The sequence below is a fragment of the Kogia breviceps genome, chromosome 20 (genome assembly GCF_026419965.1).
Source record: "Kogia breviceps isolate mKogBre1 chromosome 20, mKogBre1 haplotype 1, whole genome shotgun sequence".
NCBI classification, from domain to species: Eukaryota; Metazoa; Chordata; class Mammalia; order Artiodactyla; family Physeteridae; genus Kogia; species Kogia breviceps.
The window spans coordinates 29,538,119-29,559,338 of NC_081329.1; the positions used below are offsets into that span (position 1 = coordinate 29,538,119).

General features: G+C 57.4%; 1 protein-coding gene across 8 annotated transcripts in view; it reads right to left on the reverse strand.

Annotated features, from left to right (window-relative positions):
- Nucleotides 1-21,220, reverse strand: part of ANK1 (ankyrin 1) — a 213,975-nt gene that overhangs the window by 37,235 nt on the left and 155,520 nt on the right. For all 8 annotated transcript variants that reach the window (XM_067022663.1, XM_067022666.1, XM_067022669.1 and 5 more), the window contains exons 16-32: nt 20,783-20,881; nt 16,575-16,772; nt 14,125-14,223; nt 12,245-12,343; nt 11,927-12,025; nt 10,824-10,916; nt 10,257-10,329; nt 9,469-9,492; nt 8,417-8,513; nt 7,122-7,200; nt 5,142-5,239; nt 4,836-5,060; nt 3,762-3,916; nt 3,239-3,450; nt 2,541-2,745; nt 2,156-2,252; nt 1,714-1,945 (exon numbers count right to left, since the gene is read on the reverse strand). In XM_067022663.1, coding sequence (XP_066878764.1) covers nt 1,714-1,945; nt 2,156-2,252; nt 2,541-2,745; nt 3,239-3,450; nt 3,762-3,916; nt 4,836-5,060; nt 5,142-5,239; nt 7,122-7,200; nt 8,417-8,513; nt 9,469-9,492; nt 10,257-10,329; nt 10,824-10,916; nt 11,927-12,025; nt 12,245-12,343; nt 14,125-14,223; nt 16,575-16,772; nt 20,783-20,881 — 2,184 coding nt within the window. The remainder of the gene's footprint in view (nt 1-1,713; nt 1,946-2,155; nt 2,253-2,540; nt 2,746-3,238; nt 3,451-3,761; nt 3,917-4,835; nt 5,061-5,141; nt 5,240-7,121; nt 7,201-8,416; nt 8,514-9,468; nt 9,493-10,256; nt 10,330-10,823; nt 10,917-11,926; nt 12,026-12,244; nt 12,344-14,124; nt 14,224-16,574; nt 16,773-20,782; nt 20,882-21,220) is intronic.

A 21,220-nucleotide genomic window follows, 5' to 3' on the forward strand; every position in this document is an offset into this window, starting at 1 on the left:
CATCCAACCATGCTTCCTTTATATGAGTGCCAGAAGAACCACGCTGTGTTTTAATCTCGCCCATGATATAATGATCCCTACTGTGTATGTAATGCTTTCAACTGAGAAGTTATCGTGAACCCATTTGACAGTTGAGGAAACTGAGGCCCAAGGAGACCGGTTAGTGCCCCAAACTGCATTAGAGGCAGGTCCCAGCCCTGTGCTCCTTCTTCTGGGCCCTCGGAGCCCCCAGAAGGCTCAGCACAGCCCCTGAGGCCAGATCTTCAGAAAGGTCCTGCTCTGTCACACATCTTAAGCTGCGTGAGGACCCTGGGACGGGTAATAGGGTCAAACCCAGTCCCCGTTCTTTACTGCTTCCCCGTCTGCCCAGCCTCTCCCCCGCTTCCTCATCCGGGGGCTGCCAGACCCCTGGCGTGGCGGGGACAATGGGCTCTGCGGTCGGACTCCTGGGACGAGTCCTTCCTCTGCCATTTACTCAGCTGTGTGGCCTTGGGCAAGTTGCTTAACCTCCCTCAGTCTCGGTTTCCTCATCTGTAACCGGGGGATAACAAAAGGACACGCGGTTATGACAATCAGGGGAGATGACGCCACTCAAGCGCCTTTTGCTTTGGGGCCGCACGGTGCAGCACGCGGGATCTTAGTTCCCCGACCAGGGATCGAACCCGTGCCCCCTGCAGTGGAGGCGCCGAGTCCTAACCAGGGGGCGGCCAGGGAAGTCCCACTCAAGCACTTTAAAAAGTACCTGGGGTGTAAGAACTTTAATAAATGTCAGCCCCTAGCACCACAAATCACTGGGGTGACAGCCTGCTGTCTCCTTGACCCACATGGTGTCCCTCGGCTCTGGGGCAGCTTCCCGCTGACGCTTCTTAAAGGGACATGGCCCAGGAGCCCCTCTGCACAGGCTGCCTTCCTGACAGCCCTGGGTCCCAAAGGTGCCGGCTGCTCGTGAGGCGGGAGCCCAGGGGGGCCAGGGCCCTACCTCTATGTCCCTGCTCCGGGCCACGAGGCGGGAGCCCAGGGGAGCCAGGGCCCTACCTCTGTGTCCCTGCTCCGGGCCACGAGGCGGGAGCCCAGGGGAGCCAGGGCCCTACCTCTGTGTCCCTGCTCCGGGCCACGAGGCGGGAGCCCATGGGGGCCAGGCCCCTACCTCTATGTCCCTGCTCCGGGCCACGAGGCGGGAGTCCAGGGGGGGACCAGGGCCCTACCTCTATGTCCCTGCTCCGGGCCACGAGGCGGGAGCCCATGGGGGCCAGGCCCCTACCTCTATGTCCCTGCTCCGGACCACGAGGCGGGAGCCTGGGGGGCCCAGGGCCCTACCTCTATGTCCCTGCTCCGGGCCACGAGGCGGGAGCCTGGGGGGGCCAGGGCCCTACCTCTATGTCCCTGCTCCGGGCCACGAGGCGGGAGCCCGGGGGGGCCAGGGCCCTACCTCTATGTCCCTGCTCCGGCCCACGAGGCGGGAGCCCGGGGTGGGGCCAGGGCCCTACCTCTATGTCCCTGCTCCGGGCCACGAGGCGGGAGCCCAGCGGGACCAGGGCCCTACCTCTATGTCCCTGCTCCGGGCCACGAGGCGGGAGCCCGGGGGGGCCAGGGCCCTACCTCTATGTCCCTGCTCCGGGCCATGAGGCGGGAGCCCAGGGGGCGTCAGGGCCCTACCTCTATGTCCCTGCTCCGGGCCACGAGGCGGGAGCCCAGGGGGCGTCAGGGCCCTACCTCTATGTCCCTGCTCCGGGCCACCTCCACGAAGTTCTCATGCTGTTCCAGCGTCTTGTCCACCTTGTCATCCGTCGTCATGCAGTAGCAGCGCAGTCGCCCCTCTCGGGGGTCGTTCATCTTGGCGAAAATGACAAACTTGGCCATGTAGGGCACCGCGGTGAGCTCCTTGTACAGCAGGGTGGCGAAGTTCACAGCTTCAGCCGTCCGAGGACAGTCCGACAGCCAAAACCTGAAAAGAGGGCAGCCGTGAGCCTGTCCCTAAATGCCTGAGCGGGAGCGTCTCCCCCATCCAGTGGCCTGTAAGCTCAGCGGTGGCCTCTCTGACAGCCCCGGCGGTGGGGTGGGCAGGTGACGGCCTAAGCATGGCCACCCCTGGGGACAGCGCGGCCCCCTCATGCAGGGCCCGGGGACCCACGGGGCCGGGCAGGCGGGCTGTCACCTGGCAGAGACGTTGGTGGTGAAGGCGGCGCACTCGTTGGCGTACACGAGCTTGGTGGTCCCCGTGATGTCTTCCCACTGGGCCTGGTCTGTCCCTCCTGTGACAGCAGTAGAAAGGGCCTGGGGGACCGTCTCCAGAGGCCAACGCGGGACGTGCACACCTGGCGGTGGCCCCGAGAGCACGCCTACCCCTCCGCGCCTCCCCTCGGAGCAGCCCTCCCCTGGGCTCAGAGGGCTCTTCGGGGACCAGGCAGCTCGACTCGGACGCAGCTCCTCATCCCTCCGAGGAGCCCGTCACCCCCTAGCTCTGTGTCCTCCCGTCTCCCCAGGTGTGGGTGGAAGGAGCTGCTGCCCAGAAGGCGGGGCAGGGCGGGGGCAGCGCTCACCAATGACGCTGCAGAGCAGCCGCAGGCTGGTGGTGTCTCCCTCCCCGCTGTCCCGCGGGTTATCCGTCCAGGAGGGAGGCAGTGGGATCCGAAGCCCGATGGGGCGGTGGAACTTGCGGCGCCTCGGCTCCACGGTGACAATGGGGCTGAACGTGGCCTGGTTGCCCAGGAGTTTGGTGACCAGCTCATCGGGTACAGGCTGGGCCTGCGAAGTGCCCAGGGGGTACACTCAGCCCCGGAGCAGCACCGGGGTTCGTGGACGGAGGAAGAGAGCGGCTGTCCGGGCAGGTGCGAGGGCTCCCGGGGCGGCGGGCGGGGGGGTCCCGCTCCTGCTGCCCGCCAGCCCGGCTCTCCTCTCTGAGCCCCCGTCCCCGCTTCCTTGCTGCTCCCCGCTCCCGGGGGCCTTCCTCGGCATCAGGCACCTCTCCAGGAAGCCAAGTGGCTTCCCCTCACGCTAAGCCTGTGCTTTAACACGTTATCTAGGGTTTTCTGCAACTTACCGGAACGTCTGCCCTATCCCACCCACCCAACTTTCTCCCGAGCTTTAATGTCAGGGCTCTAATGGGACTTTTCGGGCCCTGGACCAACGGGTAGAGATGTCCTGGGGAGGAGGCTCATCTCTGAGCGCCCTGATGCCTTCCATCGCTGAACCCGGTCCACGTGATGGGGCCCCAGCAGGTAAGGAGGGGCTGTGTCACCTGCAGGGCCAGCTTCACTTTCTTGGTGACGGCATTTTCTGGGAAGGTGGCCTGCACCAGGGGGACGAGCTTGCTTTTCAGGGAGCCCCCCTCGGGGCCGATGGTGTCATAGTCCTGGTACAGCCTTGACATGATCACGAAGTACAAGGGGAAGTCAGTGGTAACGATGCGGCAGATCCTCTTCTTCTCCAGCTCCTCCAGGCTCCCCAGCTCTGCAACCACAGGCCCGTGCCCGCCCGTCACCACGGTGGCTTCCCAGGGCCCCTGATCCCCACTCTGGCACCCCCTCCCCAGGCCCCGGCAGGGGCAGGAGGCTGGGCCGCCTGCAAGGAGAAAGGTCCTGGCCCAGGGGGTCCCGCACAGGAGACCAGGCTGCAGGGGTCCGGGAGCCGGAGCTGGGCCGCGTCTAGCCTCTCAGGGGGTCCCACACTCCGGGAGGCCCCGACAGCCCACCCCCAAGTGTGACCCCACACCCCGTCCTCCAGGAGGAGGGCCGTGCTCCGGAGCCCTGGGACTCGCGCACCTTCGTCCATCCCGTTGAGGAGCTGATCCAGGTAGCTTTCTCCGTAGCGGTTCTTGTGTTCTTTCCACACGGAGCCGTTTTCACTCCGCAGCACCACGAGCTCGCGGTCCCCACGGCCTTGGGAGGCGAAGTGGGGGACCTCCACGATGACGGGGCTGGGGGGACAGGGGACAGTGGAGAGGGGCCCGGACGCAGTAGGGAAGCGCAGCTGCGTCCTGCCTGGAAAGAGTCCGTCCCACCTGCAGCCTGGTCCTCGTAGACCGACAGACCTGCCTCAGGTTCCAGAGACCACCCCCACCCCAGGACCCTCTCGCTACCCACCAGGCCCCAACCTCAGTTCACAGGGGGCTCTCCTGCCGTGGCCACGTGGCCCAGGCTCAGCAGAATAAAGCTGCCCTTGGACCTGACCCCAAGAGCCCGCCGGACGCCCTAGACAGGGGACCCAACCCCTCTGAGCCTCAGCTTCCTCCTCTGTCGATGTGTGAAAGGACATTTCCTTGGGAGGACGGCTCTGAGGACTACATTCGAAGGGGAAGTCAACGTGAAAGCGTTTTACGGCTGCTTTACAGTCGGTGGGTGAAAGCTTGGAAGCGGGGACAGGCCGTGGACGGAGACGGGAGGGCAGGGCCTCCTGGGCGAGACCGGTCCCAACACAGAGCCCGTGGCGCCTGAGGGATGCAGAGCTCCAAGGAGAAGCCCTTTTGCTGCGGGAAAGGTGAGGAGCGAGCCTCTGAAACCATCAGTCTTGCCCTTGGGGGCCATGCTGCAGGGCCGCCTTCTAGGAAGGTCGTTTCCGAGCTTAAACCATCAAACCCCGGGGGGCCCGCAAGTGGCCATCTTCATCCCCCCTCTGGCGTCACACAGGAGCTGAGGGCGTTAAGCTCCCTCTGGGGAACGGACTCCTACGTGTACCTAGAACAGGCCGTGGAAGGAACACCCCCGGTTCTGACCGATCAGGACACAGAGAGCACGGGCGCGGGCTGCAGGCTCGCCTCCCCTCTGCCCGGGCTGCGCCGGGGCTGGGTGGTTGCGGCGCGGCAGGGACAGGTCGGGGGCATGGGAGTGACCCCTCACCTCAGGAACTGGACTCCCGTGGGGCCCAGGGCAATGACCCTGCTGGCCAGGCCCTCCTCCTCGGCCAGCGGGGGCGGCGTGGGCAGCTTCTGGGGCTTCACCAGGCGGCAGGTGATGCGAGTGGGTGCCGCGCACGTCCGGGGCGGGACCACCACCCTCAGGCCGTTGTGCCTGCTGCCCCGCATGGAGCCCCCGCGGGCGTCCACCATGAAGCTCACCAGGAACCTAGGGCACAGCGGGTCCGTGTTGGCTTCCCCTGGGTGGGCGGGCAGGGCCAGAGCTGCCAGCCCCTCCCAGGCCACTCACCCTGTGTGCACAGGGCTGGCCACTGGGCTGATGTTGTCTGAGGTCTCTGTGGCCGGGCTGCTGGGGACCAGTGAGTCTTCATCATACTCCTTAGATGCCTGCAGAGGGGAGAAAGGCCAGCTGTCCTATCACCCCCGGGCCACGGCTGCTGGTCTCGGCCAAGGTCGGGGAGGCTCAGCCATGAACCAAGGGGCCCAGCGAAGGAGGGTTGGGACAGAGCTCACCCGGAGTCTAAAAGGAAGCACGGGCTTCCTCGTACCGACACGGACGGCCTCTCCGTGGCTCGGGACCCTTGGGCCAGAGCTTTGGACGACGGAGCCAGTCCTCCCTCCCGTCCGGCCTCGGTCTCAGCTCCTGCACCACGCGCGCCCCTGACCCGCCCGCGTCCTCCAGCTCCTCCGCGCCGCGCCGCCCCTGACGTGAACCCTCCGCTCTACACGGCTCGGTTTCACACTAGAGCTGGCGTTGCCTCCCCACGCCATCGCCTACGAGCTGTTGGGCTCCGGGCAAGCCACGTGTCCTGGGGCATCGAGGGGCGCGAGGGAAACAGACCCTCGTCCCGGGGGGCTTCCCCAGTCCTCATCTGCCAATGGGACAGCCCCTTCCTCGCAGTGATGTTGTGACTTGGGGACCACGGGGCTGCCTCGCCCCAGGCCTCGTACGTGGCGAGGACTCACGAAGCCAGCAGGTCCCCTCCAGGTTGCTTCTCAACTCTGCCCTCGCCCTCGCTTCCCCGTCGGTCCAGACACCCAGGTCCCTCTCCTTCGCTGGACGCCCCTGTTCATTTTTCGCCTCTCGCGTCCTGCGTGGAGCCTTCCCCTGGACTCTGATCTGGAAGGGCTCCCGCTGCACGGCTGGGCCCTGCGGTAGTCACCCTCCCTGCGTTCTGAGCCCCTCCCCAGCTGGACCATCTCCTGCCACATCCTCCCACCCCACACGGGGCACAGCGGGACGCCGGGAGACACCTGCTGCCTCGGGGTCATGACTCAGGCAAGGACTCAGAGGGCACGGTTGGCCAGGGCACAGCAAGACCCGGGCCCGCTCGGATCCTTCTCATTGACGTCTTCGGCGGCCCCCGGGGAACGGGCCACAGCAGCCCCAGGGCCATGTTTGACCGGGTCTCCCTAATGGAACCTGGGGCGTGACCCCAACGTCACACCACTGTGATGTGCCCGAGGGTGGAACGGCGGATCGGGTGGCGTCACAGCCGCCTCCTCCTGGCGCCACGCTCGGGTCGAGGGGACACGCGTGCCTTCAGTGTCAGGGGAAGAGACCAGCCTCAGCTGGAAAACGGACAAGGCCGGCTCGGTGATCGGGCCTCAGGGTGGCCAGTTCCAACCTTCAAATACCACACTGCTTTCTTTTTACCCTAGAAAACCCCTTTGCCCAGGTGAAAAAGTGCCAAATGGCCTAAAATTAAATCAGGAGGAATTACATCGTTTTAAACCAGCCCACGGATCTTGGAGACAAATTCAGGTGGCATCCAGGGAAGCCACAAAATAGGGTATTGTAATGAGTAACAGCCCACGCTGGGAACAGCTCTCCTTGACATCCTCTTTCCATCTCTATTTTAAGCTCCTGGTAATCCCCTGAGGAAGGTGGGGCAGAAACTGTCCCCTTTTATTATAGATGTAAAAGAAAAAAAAGTTCAGCGTTCCAGTGTGCTCAGGGGCTGTGGCCCCGAGAACGTGGGCTTTGGAGCCAAAACTTCGGGAGTCAGTTCTCAGCCCCACTGAGACCGGCGTGAGGGTGTCCCACACGCCCTTGGGCCCTCCGAGACCCAGGTCATCAACAGCTAGGATAAGAGCACTGACAGCACAAGTGCTACCAAGAACACGTGGAATCTGGCATCTGCAGGGCTTGGTAAACGCCGCCAGCTTTCAGCCGGGCTCCTGTTGTCCTGCGGGTCATCTCAAAACAGTCACTGTCCAGGGGACCTGCTCACTGCCCAAGGCAAGTAAGAGAAAGGATGCTTCTTACCTGTTCTGGCTCTTCAGATCTGATCATCACTGTCTCAGGCGTGACGCAGGGAATCCGAGGGATGGCTGGGGACTCCACCCTGTGTGCCGAGGACATTGAGCCATCAAGGGACGATCCTTATGAGTAGCCCCCATCTCCCACGGAAGGCCTCAGTGAAACACTTCTGTACCCCCAGGATCACCTATCCGATCCGACTGCTTGCCACCACCTGAACCCCACTGGCACACGTGGTACCCCCTGGCCACACACTGACCAGCCTCCTCCTGCCGCCTCCATGCCTGTCCCCAGAGCCCGACTGTCCTGGCTGAGCGAAGGACCTGCACCCTCCAGGAAGGCTTCCCGCACGCACCACCCCGGTTCTGCAGCCTTCGACCCCCTTGGTGAGGGAACCCTCGCTCTGGCCATTACATCTTATTCTGCATCACGATTTGTCCACTGGGTGTGTGTTTTGATTCTACCAATACATCTGTAGGTTCTCCATGGTCAGGGTCCGGGTCTCATGTTTCTTTCTAAATGAAGTTCAGTAAATACTAATCATAGTTTTCCTTCTCCTTGGTCCATTGCCCTATTTTGTATAAGCCCTGGGACCAAGCTGGCACACGTCTGTCTTTTCAGAAAATACCGAGGGCTCAGTGTTTCTAGAAAGTTGTCGCTTTTAGATTCATTCACAAAGTCCCCGGGCGGGGCGATGCACCCACATCGCAACAGCTCACAGCACCTCAGGGAGGAATGAGAAACACAGGCAGACAGAAACCCTCCGCGGGTCTCCCCTAATGGACAGGCCGCCGGAGGGATGTGGCCGGCCTCTGAGGCCAGCTTGGCAAAAGTTCCTTTCTTTTGTTTACTATTTAAATTCTTTTAATTGAATGAAAGACTTTAAAAATGCTGTAGTGCTTTACAATTTTCAAAAATTTCACACACATGATTTCATATAATCCCATAATGACCAGCCCCCCCCCACCCCCACTTTTTTTGGCAATGGTTTCTAATGGCAATCTCCCTTGGTGGATTTTTTCTGGTGAGAAGCTGACTGTGTAAGAGGGGGAGGGGCATGGATAGGAGACTGAGCTAGGAGAGGAGGAACAGTCGGGGACAGGGACCCCGGAGAGGGTGGCCTGCAGTAGGAGGGACCTCTGCCCCCGCCTGGCACCCCTGGTGTAGGGCTAGCTTATCCTAAGGTGCTGGGCCAGCGCTCTGTCCAGGCCCGGCCTTCCTGGAACCTTCCCGCTCTGGAAGCCTCCTACTCTGAGTCCCCGGGACGGACGGTGACCTGCCCTGGCGTGAGCATTTCTTACACTTGGTCCAGCTTCGGCACAAAATCCAGCAGCTCTTTCTCTTCATCTGTATCCCTGAAATCCTGCTTTTCAGCCTTGAAGCCAACAAGTTCTTCCCCTGAAACCACACAAGTTCAAGTGAGTGACAGGACGGAGAGTCCCTCTTTCATATATATTTTTTAACATCTTTCTTGGAGTCTAATTGCTTTACAATGGTGTGTTAGTTTCTGCTTTACAACAAAGTGAATCAGTCATACATGTACACATGTTCCCACATCTCTTCCCTCTTGCATCTCCTCTCAACGCTCGCCCCGCCCCCGAGGAGTGGGGGAAGGTCTCAGATGCTCCAGGAGGACCATAGCAATGTCTTCGACCAGCCCTTACCCTGTTCCTCCAGCCCTGGTACCTGGAGCGGGGCAGCCAGCCCCTAATATCTCAGTCTGCACCAGGCTTTGGAGAAGAAAACAGTTCCATCAAAAAAAAGAACTTTTTTTTGCCTGACAAGTTCCACTTCAAAACAGCCCTTGTGGCGTGTGCAGTGACACCAAAGAAAGAGGTGCTTCTGTTCTTTTCCACACCACACGTGACAGAAGGATAAACGACCGTGAAACCAAACTCATCCGTTTTGAGAGGCTCTAGGAACTTTAATAACCATGGCGCTGCCCCCTCATTATTTCCTAAGCGCATCACCAGGAGGTTCAAAGTCTGTCTGCAAACCAGACTGCCTCTTTGTTTCTCTCGCCTCCTTGAACTGGAGTTGGAGCCCTGGACCTTGCAGGGTCCTTTAACTGCCCCTCAGCAGTGTGTGTCCTGGCGTTGTGATCTGGAGCCGACAGGATGGAATCACAGCAGCTCATGCAGTTATGATCACAGACACAGTGGCATGAGCACAGACACAGACATGGACAGGCTGGAGCCGCCAGCCAGGGCACAGATCTTACAGATGGAAATTTCCTGTTTTAGTCAAGCTCTGATTGTTATGAAAACCAGGGATGGATTAGTGAGATCTTGGATTGCTTAGAGTGACATGCGCTTGTGAGAATGGACCACAGGGAACAGAAAGTGTTTCATACCCATTATAGTTATATGAGCAGTTCCTGGAAAGCAAAGAAGAGCCAAGTTTAAGGATGGATAGGATTGAAGTCAGTTAAATTAAGAGGCATATCATCAAAGGGGATACAGGAGAGCTTTCAGCACCTAGCTGACAAAACTACATGACCCCTGGGGGTTATGGATATGCAAGGGGCCAGAGAGAAATCTGACCCAGCCCCAACCTTTTTTTTTTTAAAAATCACGATCTTTCTCTTCCAAGTTAAGTGGGAAGACAGGCTTGCCTGGGGCAGGAAAAATGCCACAAGTAGCCTTGGCCACAGAAGTTGAAACTATAGTCATTTCATAATGACTGACTGTCGACCCAGCGCATGGTCAGAAGAGCAGCTTATGAAAAGCAATTCTTCCAGATTTTAAATGAAACAGCTTTGTTCAAAGCACAAGGAACGCACCACGTGGAATTTTATGACAGTTCCTTACAGCTCTGAGAGTTGACTGAGTTGAATCACAGTCCTTGTATGATACAGGCAGGCACACATGTATTTGTGAAACTTTGTGGGATTTTACATTTTAATCGCTGCGATGTAGATTTCCTTCTCCTAAAATCACATTAAAGGGGTCTTTCGGATAACGGACAGCATCTTTAGAGCGTGGTTCTGTCCAGCTCCGACTCACTAGGGACGGCAGAGGTGGGCGTGCCGTGAGGTGCCCCGGGGCGGCAGCGGGGGGCCCCCCCCGGGGAGTGTTCAGAGCCCCGAGCACCCCTTTCAGCCTGACTTGACCCGGACGCGGTGTTGACCCCAGCCTGTACCTTCATCTTCAGAGACGTCCAGGATCTCATCCACCGTCTCGGGGAAGCTCATCCGGTGCTTGTCGCTGACCAACTAAAATGAGAAGAAGCAAAGACTTCAGCCCAAACACAGCAGTGGGCCCTTTCACCCATTCAGCAGTTACCTGGTCATGAGTGTGGAGACAGGAAGGAGATGGCAAAGGATGTTGGTCCCAAATGAAGAAAATGACAGCTAAGAGGGTCTCTGGGGTCTGGCAGGAACCGCAGAGGGATGAACCGACCCCCCGGCTTCCCGGCGCCTGGTCTCTGCCCCCAGTCCCATCCAGGGCTGCCCGCTCCGGTCTGGGGGCGGCCCCTACTCCTCCGGCCGCTAGGTGGCAGTAAAGACCCGCCTGATGAAGGAGGAGCCCCGCCCACCCCGCGCCCCGCCCCCAATTCTATTGGCTCCAAGCTTCCCGCGAGAACTCTAGCACCACCCCCCCCCCTCCCCACATACACACCAGGCTCCCTTTACCGGGGTACCCCAAGGGGCGCCCTGAGGCCAGGCTGTGTGTGTCCGGGGGTAGGGGTGCAGGAGAGGAGACGTACCGCGACACTGGTTTCATCGGTGACAACCTTGAGCACGTCTGTTACAGAAATGTAGCCCAAGCGCTTAGCTATGGCCAGAGGTGTGGTTCCATTCTGGGGAGAACAGCAGGGGAGGGCGAGATCAGACCGAGCTCACGCCCCAATCGTTCGTACCCAGAGCAAGACCCCTGCACACGCGTGGGCCCAGATGTGTGTCGCCGACGCCCGCAGCGATGCTGCAGGGTGAGAGGAGGCCGCGGTTATGTGCATCTGCAGCCCTGGGTGCGCCAGCCTTGAACGGGAGCAGGGGAGATCTTACCACCAAAGTCAAGAGTGGCCAAGAGGAGAGCCAGCGGGAAGGTCGGGGTCAGGGGGGCACCAGATGCAGGTGTAGGAATAGGAGGGCACAGGGCAGTACTGCCCACGGCTCCCAAGGCCGTTTCTTTGGGTGTCAGTTACCGAGCATTCAAATAGTTAAAGTAATCCACCTACTTCAATGAACTCTTTTCAGGCCAATCGGAAATCACAAGTCACCAGAAACAGAGGAGGGGTCTATTTCTACTCTGATTTTAAAAGGCAGAGCTAAGTGACACTAAAGGGATACTGAGGCTTTCTTTTCTTCTAAGTTCTCTGGTCCCAGGGTGTGCCCCGCTCCAATTCAGCCCCATCCACAGTTACGGTTTCAGCAACCACACCTACAATCAAAGGCCTGCACGCTTGCTGAGCTGGAAGCGGCCGCGGAGATAACCTGGTAAGGCTGACAATCGCGTTATCTAGGGCAGGAAGTTCACCCTGAACGGTGACCACGGACATGGCTGAAGACCCCGAGGCCCCCAAACATCACAAACCACTCAAGACATTTGGCTTTGTTCACTCCCACAGATTTCAGAAAGGGTTTTGACAATATTTTTTTAAAAATTAAAAGGGGGGAGGGTAAACGGTGCCACCAGGATAACCTTCTGTCTTCCAGAAGGAGGAACTAATCCCAATAGCCCATGCCCTGGGGAGCCCGTCCAGGCCCCAGACGCACAGGAGGATGACCCGAGCTTCCCTGGCGAAGGGATATCGCATGGGGCCGCCCATGAGAGCAGGTCTCTGAAATCAGGAACCGGGTGGGTACTTACCGAGCTGACCTCGTTTGGGGAAGCACCATTTTTGAGAAGCAGTGTCACGATGTCTGTATGGCCTTGTTGAGCTGCCTGGTGCAGGGGACTGTACCCGAGCTGTAAAGCAGGCAGACGTTTGGCGGGATGAGCTAGCCACGAGAGAAAGCACTGCCCACCTGCCACAGAGCACGTGCGTCTTCTGTGTGCAACATAGAAAGGCATCGTCCCCATTTCCTCCTCCAGCGTCAAAGCTGAAAGCTGCGGTGGAGCCCCAAGTGTGCCCGGAGTGACCCTTGCTGCGTCTGGATTTGGCATTGCTCTCAGGCATCCCAGTACCTTAGTCTTGGCATTGACGTCTGCCTGGTGCTGTAGCAGGAACTTCACCAGCTTGATATTCCCGTAATGGCTGGCCACGTGGAGTGGAGTGTAACCCATCTGGAAAGCAAGGGAGGAGAGAGGGTGACCAGCAAGGCTTTGGGGGACACCACGAGCCGTTCTGAGCTGGACGGGAATGAAAGTCTCATGACAACGGTGACTGCAAGAGAGGATGGACGAGCAGGCCCTTTTCGAGTGGGATGCCACGGGCCTGGGAGGGACAGGGCTCGGTGTCAGTCACGTGCAGCGTGAGCTGACTAGGAGAGACCCAAGCGGAGAGGCTGAATAGGTCACTGGAAACCCGACACTGAGCCCCAGGGAAGAGGGCAAGGCAAGGAGGTGCCCGAGGGGAGTTGAAAGTCTTGGAGGTGAGAGAGGTCCCCCAGGATAAGTGTGGAGAGAAAAAGTGGGGCCCACGGACTGAGGCAGTACTTACAGGGAGCTCAGAAAAGAGGACGGGGAGGGAGCAGCAAAGAGGAGGGAGGAGAGCCAGGAGAGACCCGGGTTACAGAAGCCAAAAGGGGTCATCCCCAGAAGGAGGGAACCGCCAGCAGACCCTGGGAGGGCAGCAGACTCAGATGAGGACAGACGGCAGCGCAGAGTTCACTGCCGACCCAGACGAGACCTGCCTTGCACACTTCTTTCCACTAGAAAGGTGAAATCCCACTGGAAAACTCCCCCAAATGCTGTCTAGGTTACAGAGTTGTACCATAATGGAATTTATAGGAACCGGCCATGGCTTGAAATCAGTGGCTTTGGGCATTTATTCATTTGAGTTTTGTCTGCAGAGGAGGTAACTGTCAAGACAGCTGTTCTGCTGAATATTTTAATGCTTCCCCCCCCTCCAAACGCCAACAAGCCAAGGCTCTCTGGGCTCCTAAGTGTCCCTGGAGAGCCCAATCCCAGAGACGATCCGGACCCTGCAGGCTGGACCTGGAGTCATGGGGTGGCTTTGGGACCCCCAGGTTCTAACCCACAACATAGGATCTCTCAGGGCAGGACCCCCAAAGACTAAACCAGGCCCACAAAAGAAGCCTCAAAGATCCAGAACATTCTTGGGTTTAAAGCAGGTTCCTTTTGAAGCTATAGGCAGTTGGGGATAAAATATGTCTCTGGATTTTTCTCAGGGAGGCATCAATGTCACGCTCCTGACCGATGTGCCTGAGGAACGCTGGAGCTACAGGGGTGTCACTCTGTCCCTTCCTTTTAATACAATTGCCTTTGGGTGAAAAGGAACAACATGCCACTTCTTCCAGGAAGCCTCTTCCTTTCACCAAATGGAAACACCCTCTCCTCCCTCTGTGCTCCCTGTGGTTCAGGAGAACCCCCCTTGCACCGCATATCACACCGGCTGTCCCTTCCTGCCTCTTATGTCATCTGCAGATGCCTTGAGGCAGCTTGCACTGTGTGCTGGGCACTGGGTCATCCTCCACTCCCACCCCCCCCACCCCCAGAGCTCCCTGTACACACAGAGGCTCAAAGAACGCTGACCTGCTTTTAGCCAAATGCCGGAGTAGGAGGGGTGGCATTTTCCAGTGCATCCTGGGAAGCCTGACATTTTGACACCTTGCTCAGGTAAGACAGGGCTTGGAGTCATGATTAAACGTTCCTTTCACTACAGAGGATCAAAGGTCTAGCCAACTTTTTAGACTCCCCGCTGGGAAGTGAGCCCATTGGCCTGGGGTCCTCAGACTCCACTGCCGCCCCGAGGAAGTGGCAGATAGGAAGGGGCCACCGGGTCCTCGGGGTATCAAATATCCTCAGATGGAGCGGTGAGGGAGGCCTGTGGGTGCGGGGAAGAGGGGAGTCCCCGAGGACAGAGCGCCGGCTGCTGGCCTCACCCGGGTGGTGGCGTCCACCGTGACACCATGTTTGATGAGCACGTCTGCCACTGGAACGTGACCTTCTTGTGCGGCCAGATGAAGGGCGGTGAGTCCACTCTGCAAAGGAAAAGCGGTGCATCAGCTTGGAGCCAGGAAAGAATTCCAGGCCCCACTGACAGAGCACTGAGGCCTGGGAGTGGAACTGGGCTTTGCATGCTCCAACCACTTGTTTGACCTTAGACAAGCTCTTCTAGGCACCCCCCCATCCTCATCGAAACTACGAGGCGGTTAGACTGGATCAGAGGCCAGCAACAGTTTCTGTGAAGGGCCAGAGGGTCAATATTTTAGGCTTGTGTCTCTCTTGCAACTACCCAGCTCCGCCAGTTATAGTGAGAAAGCAGCTACGCCAACACATAAATGAATGGGCGTGACTGGGTTCCAATAAAACTTTATTTGTACAAACAAGTGGTGGGCCGGATTTGGACCCCAGGCTGTAGTTTGCTGATCTCTGAACCAGAAGAACTTTATGAGCCTTTCCAGTGGTAACGTTTCCTATTTCCATGACTCGAGATGAGCTTCGAAGCCTCGGTTTGCTTATCGAGAAAATCGGGATTATAACTGACGAATCCCAAGGGCAAAGGAAGGCTCACTTGAGAAAACAGACGAAAATGCATTGTAGATCACGACGTGACATTTAAATGCAGCCTGCAATCAGCACATCCCAGCCAGTAAACAGGGTGGAGGATCCTACTGGGACCGAAAACCCCAGATCCTTGGAGTTTTCATCACAGCTTTCTCGTGAGGACGGTGATCTTGACTCCAGAGATCTTGACTGACATATGCACATTCACGCAAAAAATGCCAGGAAAGGCTTCCCTCCCCCGGAGCCCGCTCAATACACCTTAGTAACCGTGGGGCAAACAGGGCTGCGGCTCCTCCGTCATCGGAGCCGTGGGCAGGGCCTGCCCGCTCTCCAGAGACTCCGCTCGCCCTCCCCTGCCGTCTGCACTTCCCCCCAGGCTGACGGGAGGCCCAGTGATGCTCCTCCCCAGCTGAAGCCTGCGCAGGCAGGCAGGCGGGGGCTGCCCACATAAGAACAGGTCCTGGGTCGGTCACAAGCGGCTGGGTGCCTTGCCTGATCCTTGGGATAACACAGTAACCTGACTGGTGGGTGTGGATGTGGATGAGTGGGGATGTCTCAGGGCAGGGCATCACCGTCCTCCTCCTGGCTCACTGAAACGGCACCAGCAAGAAACCACGAGTCCTGTCCAACGTAATGGTCCTGCCCTCACAGTTCCCTCCTGGGGGGTCACCTGTCCAAAGCTGTCCAGATAGAGCCAATGGATCCACACGCTTTTAAGAAATCTTAAGTTACCCTCAAAATGCTTGCCTTTCTGAAACTGTATTATTGTTCATTTGTCGTCTAAAGAGGTGACTCTTCATATCGTATGATTCCATTTGTACGAAATGTCCAGAACAGGCAAATTCATAGTGACAGAGAGTAGATTAGTTGCCAGGGGACGGGGGTTTGAGGGAAATGGGATGCGGCTACTAATGGGTCTGTGGCTTCCTTTGGGGGTGATGGAAAGGTTCTACAGTTAGACAGTGGTGGTGTTCGTCCAGTTCTGCAAATATACCAAAAAAACCACCGAATAGCACAGTTCAAAAGAGCGAATCTTATGGTACGTGAATTATATTTCAATAAAATTGTTGTTTAACAAAAGAAGTGACTCTTGGTCTTTCTTGGGTCACGCGTTCCTTTGCGAAGCTGAGGAAAACCATGGATGTCACCCGGGAGACGGCTCCCGTACCCAGCCTCCCACGTGCCTGGTACACCATATAGGAGGTTTCCTGCTCACACATCTACAGTCCCTGGACTGAGACTCCATTTAAGGGACAGGGTGGCACTGAAAACAATATCTTCCTCAGAGAAAAAGAATATTTAGTCCCAGCTTACTTAGTACATTCCTGAATGTAGACACTGGCCCATGTTTGGGAAACATAGGATTTCAATGGTGATCTTTTTGTAGATTCTTAAGTCAACCTCTTTAGAAAGGACCAGCCAAAGCTTTGGCATCAGGTAGGCTTGGGGCCCTGCAATCTTGGAATAAGCAACCTTTCTGAACCTGTTTATTCATTTACAAAACGGAGATAAAACCTACACGGGGGACTTCCCTGGTGGCCCAGTGGTTAGGAATCCGCCTTCCAGTGCAGGGGACGCGGGTTTGGTCCCTGGTCGGGGAACTAAGATCCCACGTGCCACGGGGCAACTAAAGCCCACGAGCCGCAACTACTGAACCCATGCGCCACAACTAGAGAGAAGCCCACACGCTGCAACAAAGAACACGCACGTCACCTGATTCAGAACCCGGGCACCCAGCAGGTGCTTGATCCTGAGATGCAGTGTGTCGTCAGCTGACCCCCCAATGCGATCGAGTCTATAGGGATACCTGCAGGCGCGTGTTTACCTTGTTGCCCAGGTTGCCGTTGGCCTGTTTGGAGAGCAGGAGAGCCACCATGTCCGCGTGGCCCTCCTGGGCCGCCAGGTGGAGGGGGGTCACGCCTTGCACGGACTCTGCGTTCGCCGAGCCCCCGTACTGCAGCAGGTTGCGGGCCACTTCCATCTGGTTCTGCTTGGCAGCGATGTGCAGAGGGGTGTAGCCATTCTGAAATAGAAGGGGCCACCGGAGGCTGGTTACAGGAGTGCTGAATTGACAAGCTTAGCGCATGCCTTATGTTTTAGATCCTCTGAGGAGGGGCCAGGAGGCCTGGTTCGGGGCTGGTGTCACCCAGGAGGGCCACTTCAGTAAAGAAACCAGCCAACCTCACCCATTTGGTTTGGAGAGGCTTCCAGAGCCAGCAAATGCCCTACCCGTTCTGTCCTTCTATCTTCTGTGCACAAGGTGCTCTGCCCCCAACAGATGCTAGGATTCAACCAGGCAGCAGGCCTATAGAACACCCAGCAAGCTAGGCACACAAGTAAATGAAAGGCTTCCATGCCCTCTTTCCTGCAGTAAGAAACATGCCCCCCAAAGACAGTTCATAGAGGAAAAGGAACAGAGCCCTTCTCTCCTCGTGACGTTGGGCCAAGAGCTCCTCCTGGGCCTGGTGGCTTCAGGCAGGTGGCGTTAAGAGTACATGTCCCCAGCAAGGGACCTGGGGGTGTGGAGTCAGTCCTTGGTCCACTTTAACCGGCCATGTGACTAGGGGCAAGATCGTCAACTAGACTTCCTTTTGTATGTTTTAAGCCATTGAAAGTGGATAGTAACATCTACCTTGTTCTAAAAGTTGTTGAATGGATCCGATATGATAATATACGTGAGGGTGTTTTCCAAATTTGAGATATAAAATTAATAAACCTTTGTATGGTTTTGCAGTGCCCTGGTTCACAAATCTGTTAAGTCCGTTATGAGATGAGGAGATTGGTCCCACAGTAAATCAGCTACGTCACTGTGCCCTCTCTATTCAGCTGGCTTTCCCTTCCCCTTTGTCTTGGGAGGAAGACTTTCTCAATGAAGGAAGCAGTGCATGGGAGCAAACTCCATACCCCACTGCAGGCAGCCTACTTTGATCATCACTGTTGGAAACCACTTCCACCTACATTATCCTTTGTAAGCTTCACTGCAACCCACGTACAGCAAATAAGACAGGCATTTTTATTACTACCCTGCTTTGTGGATAAAGAAGCCAGTTCTCGGAGAGGCTAAATGCCTTTTCTAGTGTCACATAGTAAGTGAAACAACAGAGAACCCAAGTCTGGTCTTGTGACTCCAGATTCCAGGTTCTTTCAACTCGAGCAAGATTCCACTTGGAATCTCCGTAAAATGCAGATTCTGACTCAGACGGTATAGGGAGGCCCTGGACTCTGCACTTCCAACAAGCGTCTGGGTAAGGCTGATGTTGTCGGCCACAAAGCATTCAGGGCTAAGGGGGATGCCAGGTCTGAGGACCCCTGAGCAGGACCCAGGAGTTTCCAAGCATATGCCCACCCAGTCCCAGAGCAGATGGCATAAGGCATATGGTCTCCTGCCATGGCCAGCATCCTTCTGGCCCTCCCACAGAGCTGAATGTCCTTTGCCAGCCACTGCCTTATTGTGGAAACCAACATTTCTGATTCTGCCAGGATCCAATGATCAGGGAAAAGAAACAGAAAAAAGGGGGCTGACCAATACAGTAAAATCCCAGTTTAAAGCACTGGGGGACAGGGTGAGATCTGTCTGTCTGCAAAGTAGATTTTGGGGAAAGGAAAGTTGTCATTTATCCAAAGAATTAAATTGAATAATAAAAATCATTCTCTCTTGAGTAATTATGTAAGACGATTCATCTTACTGTTCCCCCTTTCAAATTTGATTATGTTACGAGAAAACATTAAATTCTTTGTAGGTTGTATTCCCCTGACGAGACTGGCATTTTGACTGTAATAAAATTAATTAAACAAAATGAGTTTTGTACTGTATCAAAAGGGAGCAAAGAAAAGAGGTGTGGTTCAGTGGTTCAGGCCTGAGATTTGGAGTCCTCCCCAAATGGAGATCCTTCTCTGTGAGCATCAGATAATCTTCTGACTCCAGAGCCCAGGCCTTTTAGCTGGAGCCGTGCTTCTCAAACTTGAATGTGTATGAAATCACTTGGGATCTTGGTAAAGTGCAGATTCTGACTGGGGGGCCCCAGATTCTGCATTCGTAACAAGCTCCCAAGTCAGGATGAAATAGGGTGAGGCCGCTGCTCACCTAGGGTGCCTGACTGCAGCTTGCCTTCCATTCCCTGCATGGAAGCAAGGATTATTAAGACCTCTTTTACTGAACAAAGGACAGGAACTGGAGTACTTATTTACGTTAGTATTATCAGGAGTCCAGGCCACTTGGGCAACGGAGGATGTCTGCACTGGAAGAAGGGCATCCCGTCCAGGTCAGGCTGCCAGGTGACCCCCCGTTGAAACCAAGATACAAGGGCTTCCCTGGTGGCGCAGTGGTTGAGGGTCCGCCTGCCAACACAGGGGACGCGGGTTCGTGCCCCGGTCCGGGAAGATCCCACGTGCCGCGGAGCGGCTGGGCCCGTGAGCCATGGCGGCTGCGCCTGCGCATCCGGAGCCTGTGCTCCGCAGCGGGAGGGACCGCAGCGGTGAGAGGCTCGCGTACCGCAAAAAAAAAACAAACCAAAACAAAACCAAGATACAAGAACAACTGTCAGTCTCAGATCAGGGACCAACCCCTGTGAGCTTTCTCCAAGCTGGGACTACAGGGAATGAATGACCTTCTGTAGGTGACAAGGACGAGAGGCAGGGAGGCAGGAGAGTCGGGGGAAAGATTCAGGAATCGTGTGAGCCAGCAGAAGGCTCCTCTTCCCCAAGAAAATGAGCTCGACCAAAGGAATGCGCACACTAGAGAGCGATCTGCCTAAACATTAAAACAACATTAGCATCAAAATTAGAAAGGGGTGGGTTTGGTTTGGGTGCAGAGAGACTTGCATGTGAAATTCTACAAAATTGCCAGACTGCTTTGGAAACTATTTTTTGCCATGGAAACAAAACCCATCTGTGCAGGGTCTGTGCTTGGATAAAGCTCCCTTTAAATACCATGAGCCTGGCTCTGATTTCTTTTATATAAGGAGCGGTGTGAGGAGGAGGGGAGTCCAGCGTTTTATTTTTAGAAGCGGGAGTAAGTCACGTCCCAGCAGGGCTGCGCGCCCGTCTACACAGTGATGTGGGCTCTGCTACGACAGCGCGGGACCAGAGCCCAAGGAGACGGGGTGTCTGGGAGATGCTGTGTCTGCAGGAAAGTGAGGCTGTAAAATTCAGATGAGCATCCATTCTGAGAGGGGGAGGCAAACTGAAGCCCGGCCCTGACTCTCCCTGCGTCCCCACGGAAGTCAGCAGGTGTCGGCTAGAGTCACACTCTGACGCACCCACGGCTCCCTCCTGCCGCCGGGCTGGGCAGTCTGGTGAGCTCAGGGACCGCGACGTCCTTTGCACCCGAGCCCTGCGCCCTCTCCTCGCCCCTCGTCTGCGTGGCCACCAGCCCCCTCGGCCCCCCTCCCCTCACAGACCCAGCACACCTTCTCATCCCGCAGGGGACGGCCTGTCCCCCAAAAACAATCGCCGCGTCCCGCTTTATCCCTGTACCTCGTACGGCGCCCTCTCAGTCCACTCTTGCATAAGCCCCAACCGCTCCCAACACCGAGGGCCCCTCAGGGGCGAGGCACCCACGGCTCTGAGCATCTCAGGGGCCGGTGTGAGGGTGCACGCCGGCCACACCTCAACGTGTGACGTATGTTCAGCAACGGCACCATCTCAGAGCCGGAACTCCAGAGAGAAACAGATTTGGGGGAGACTATCCGCATTCAAGGCACGTTCCTCGCTCCAAGGTTCTGGTGAGTTCACCCCCAGCCCTGAATATTCTCCAGGTGTGGCCCTGGTCCCGGAATCCACGAACACGCTGTACATGCTGACCTCTGACACCAGTGTGGGGTACACGTTAGTTGTGTAACACGAGCTCCGCATCTGCGCGGTGACCGGTGGCTCAGAAGTGTCCCCCACTCCCCGGCCCCAGGGCCCAGTCAGCAGCCATCACACTGCAGGCAATCGGGCTGCTTCTGCACAGCCCTCCCTGAGCGGCGGCGGCCGCCTTCCGGCCCCGGGGCGGGGACGGGGTGAGGGCGGGGTGGGGACCAGGAGGCTCACCCAGGCCAGGCTGTGTGGGGAGCCGCCCCGGGGCAGCAGCAGCTTGACGATGTCCAGGTGGTTGTGGTGCACGGCGACGTGCAGGGGCGTCAGGCCGTTCTGCGGGGAGAGGGACAGGGGACAGCCTCACCCAGGGGTCGACCCACTGGCCATGCCTGTGGCTCCCGGCGGCACCACGTGGGGATCCGTATCACTTCTGTTACACAGGAAATCTGCCTGACACCATTTCAGAGCCAGTCTTGGGCTGAAGTCACTAAAGAACACAAGCAGCTGGACCTGGGCCACCTCCTCAGTCCTGGGGTCACCACCTCATTCCTGGGGGGTCACCTCCTCATTCCTGGGGGGGTCACCTCCTCATTCCTGGGGGGTCACCTTCTCATTCCTGGGGGGGTCACCTCCTCATTCCTGGGGGGATCACCTCCTCCTCATTCCTGGGGG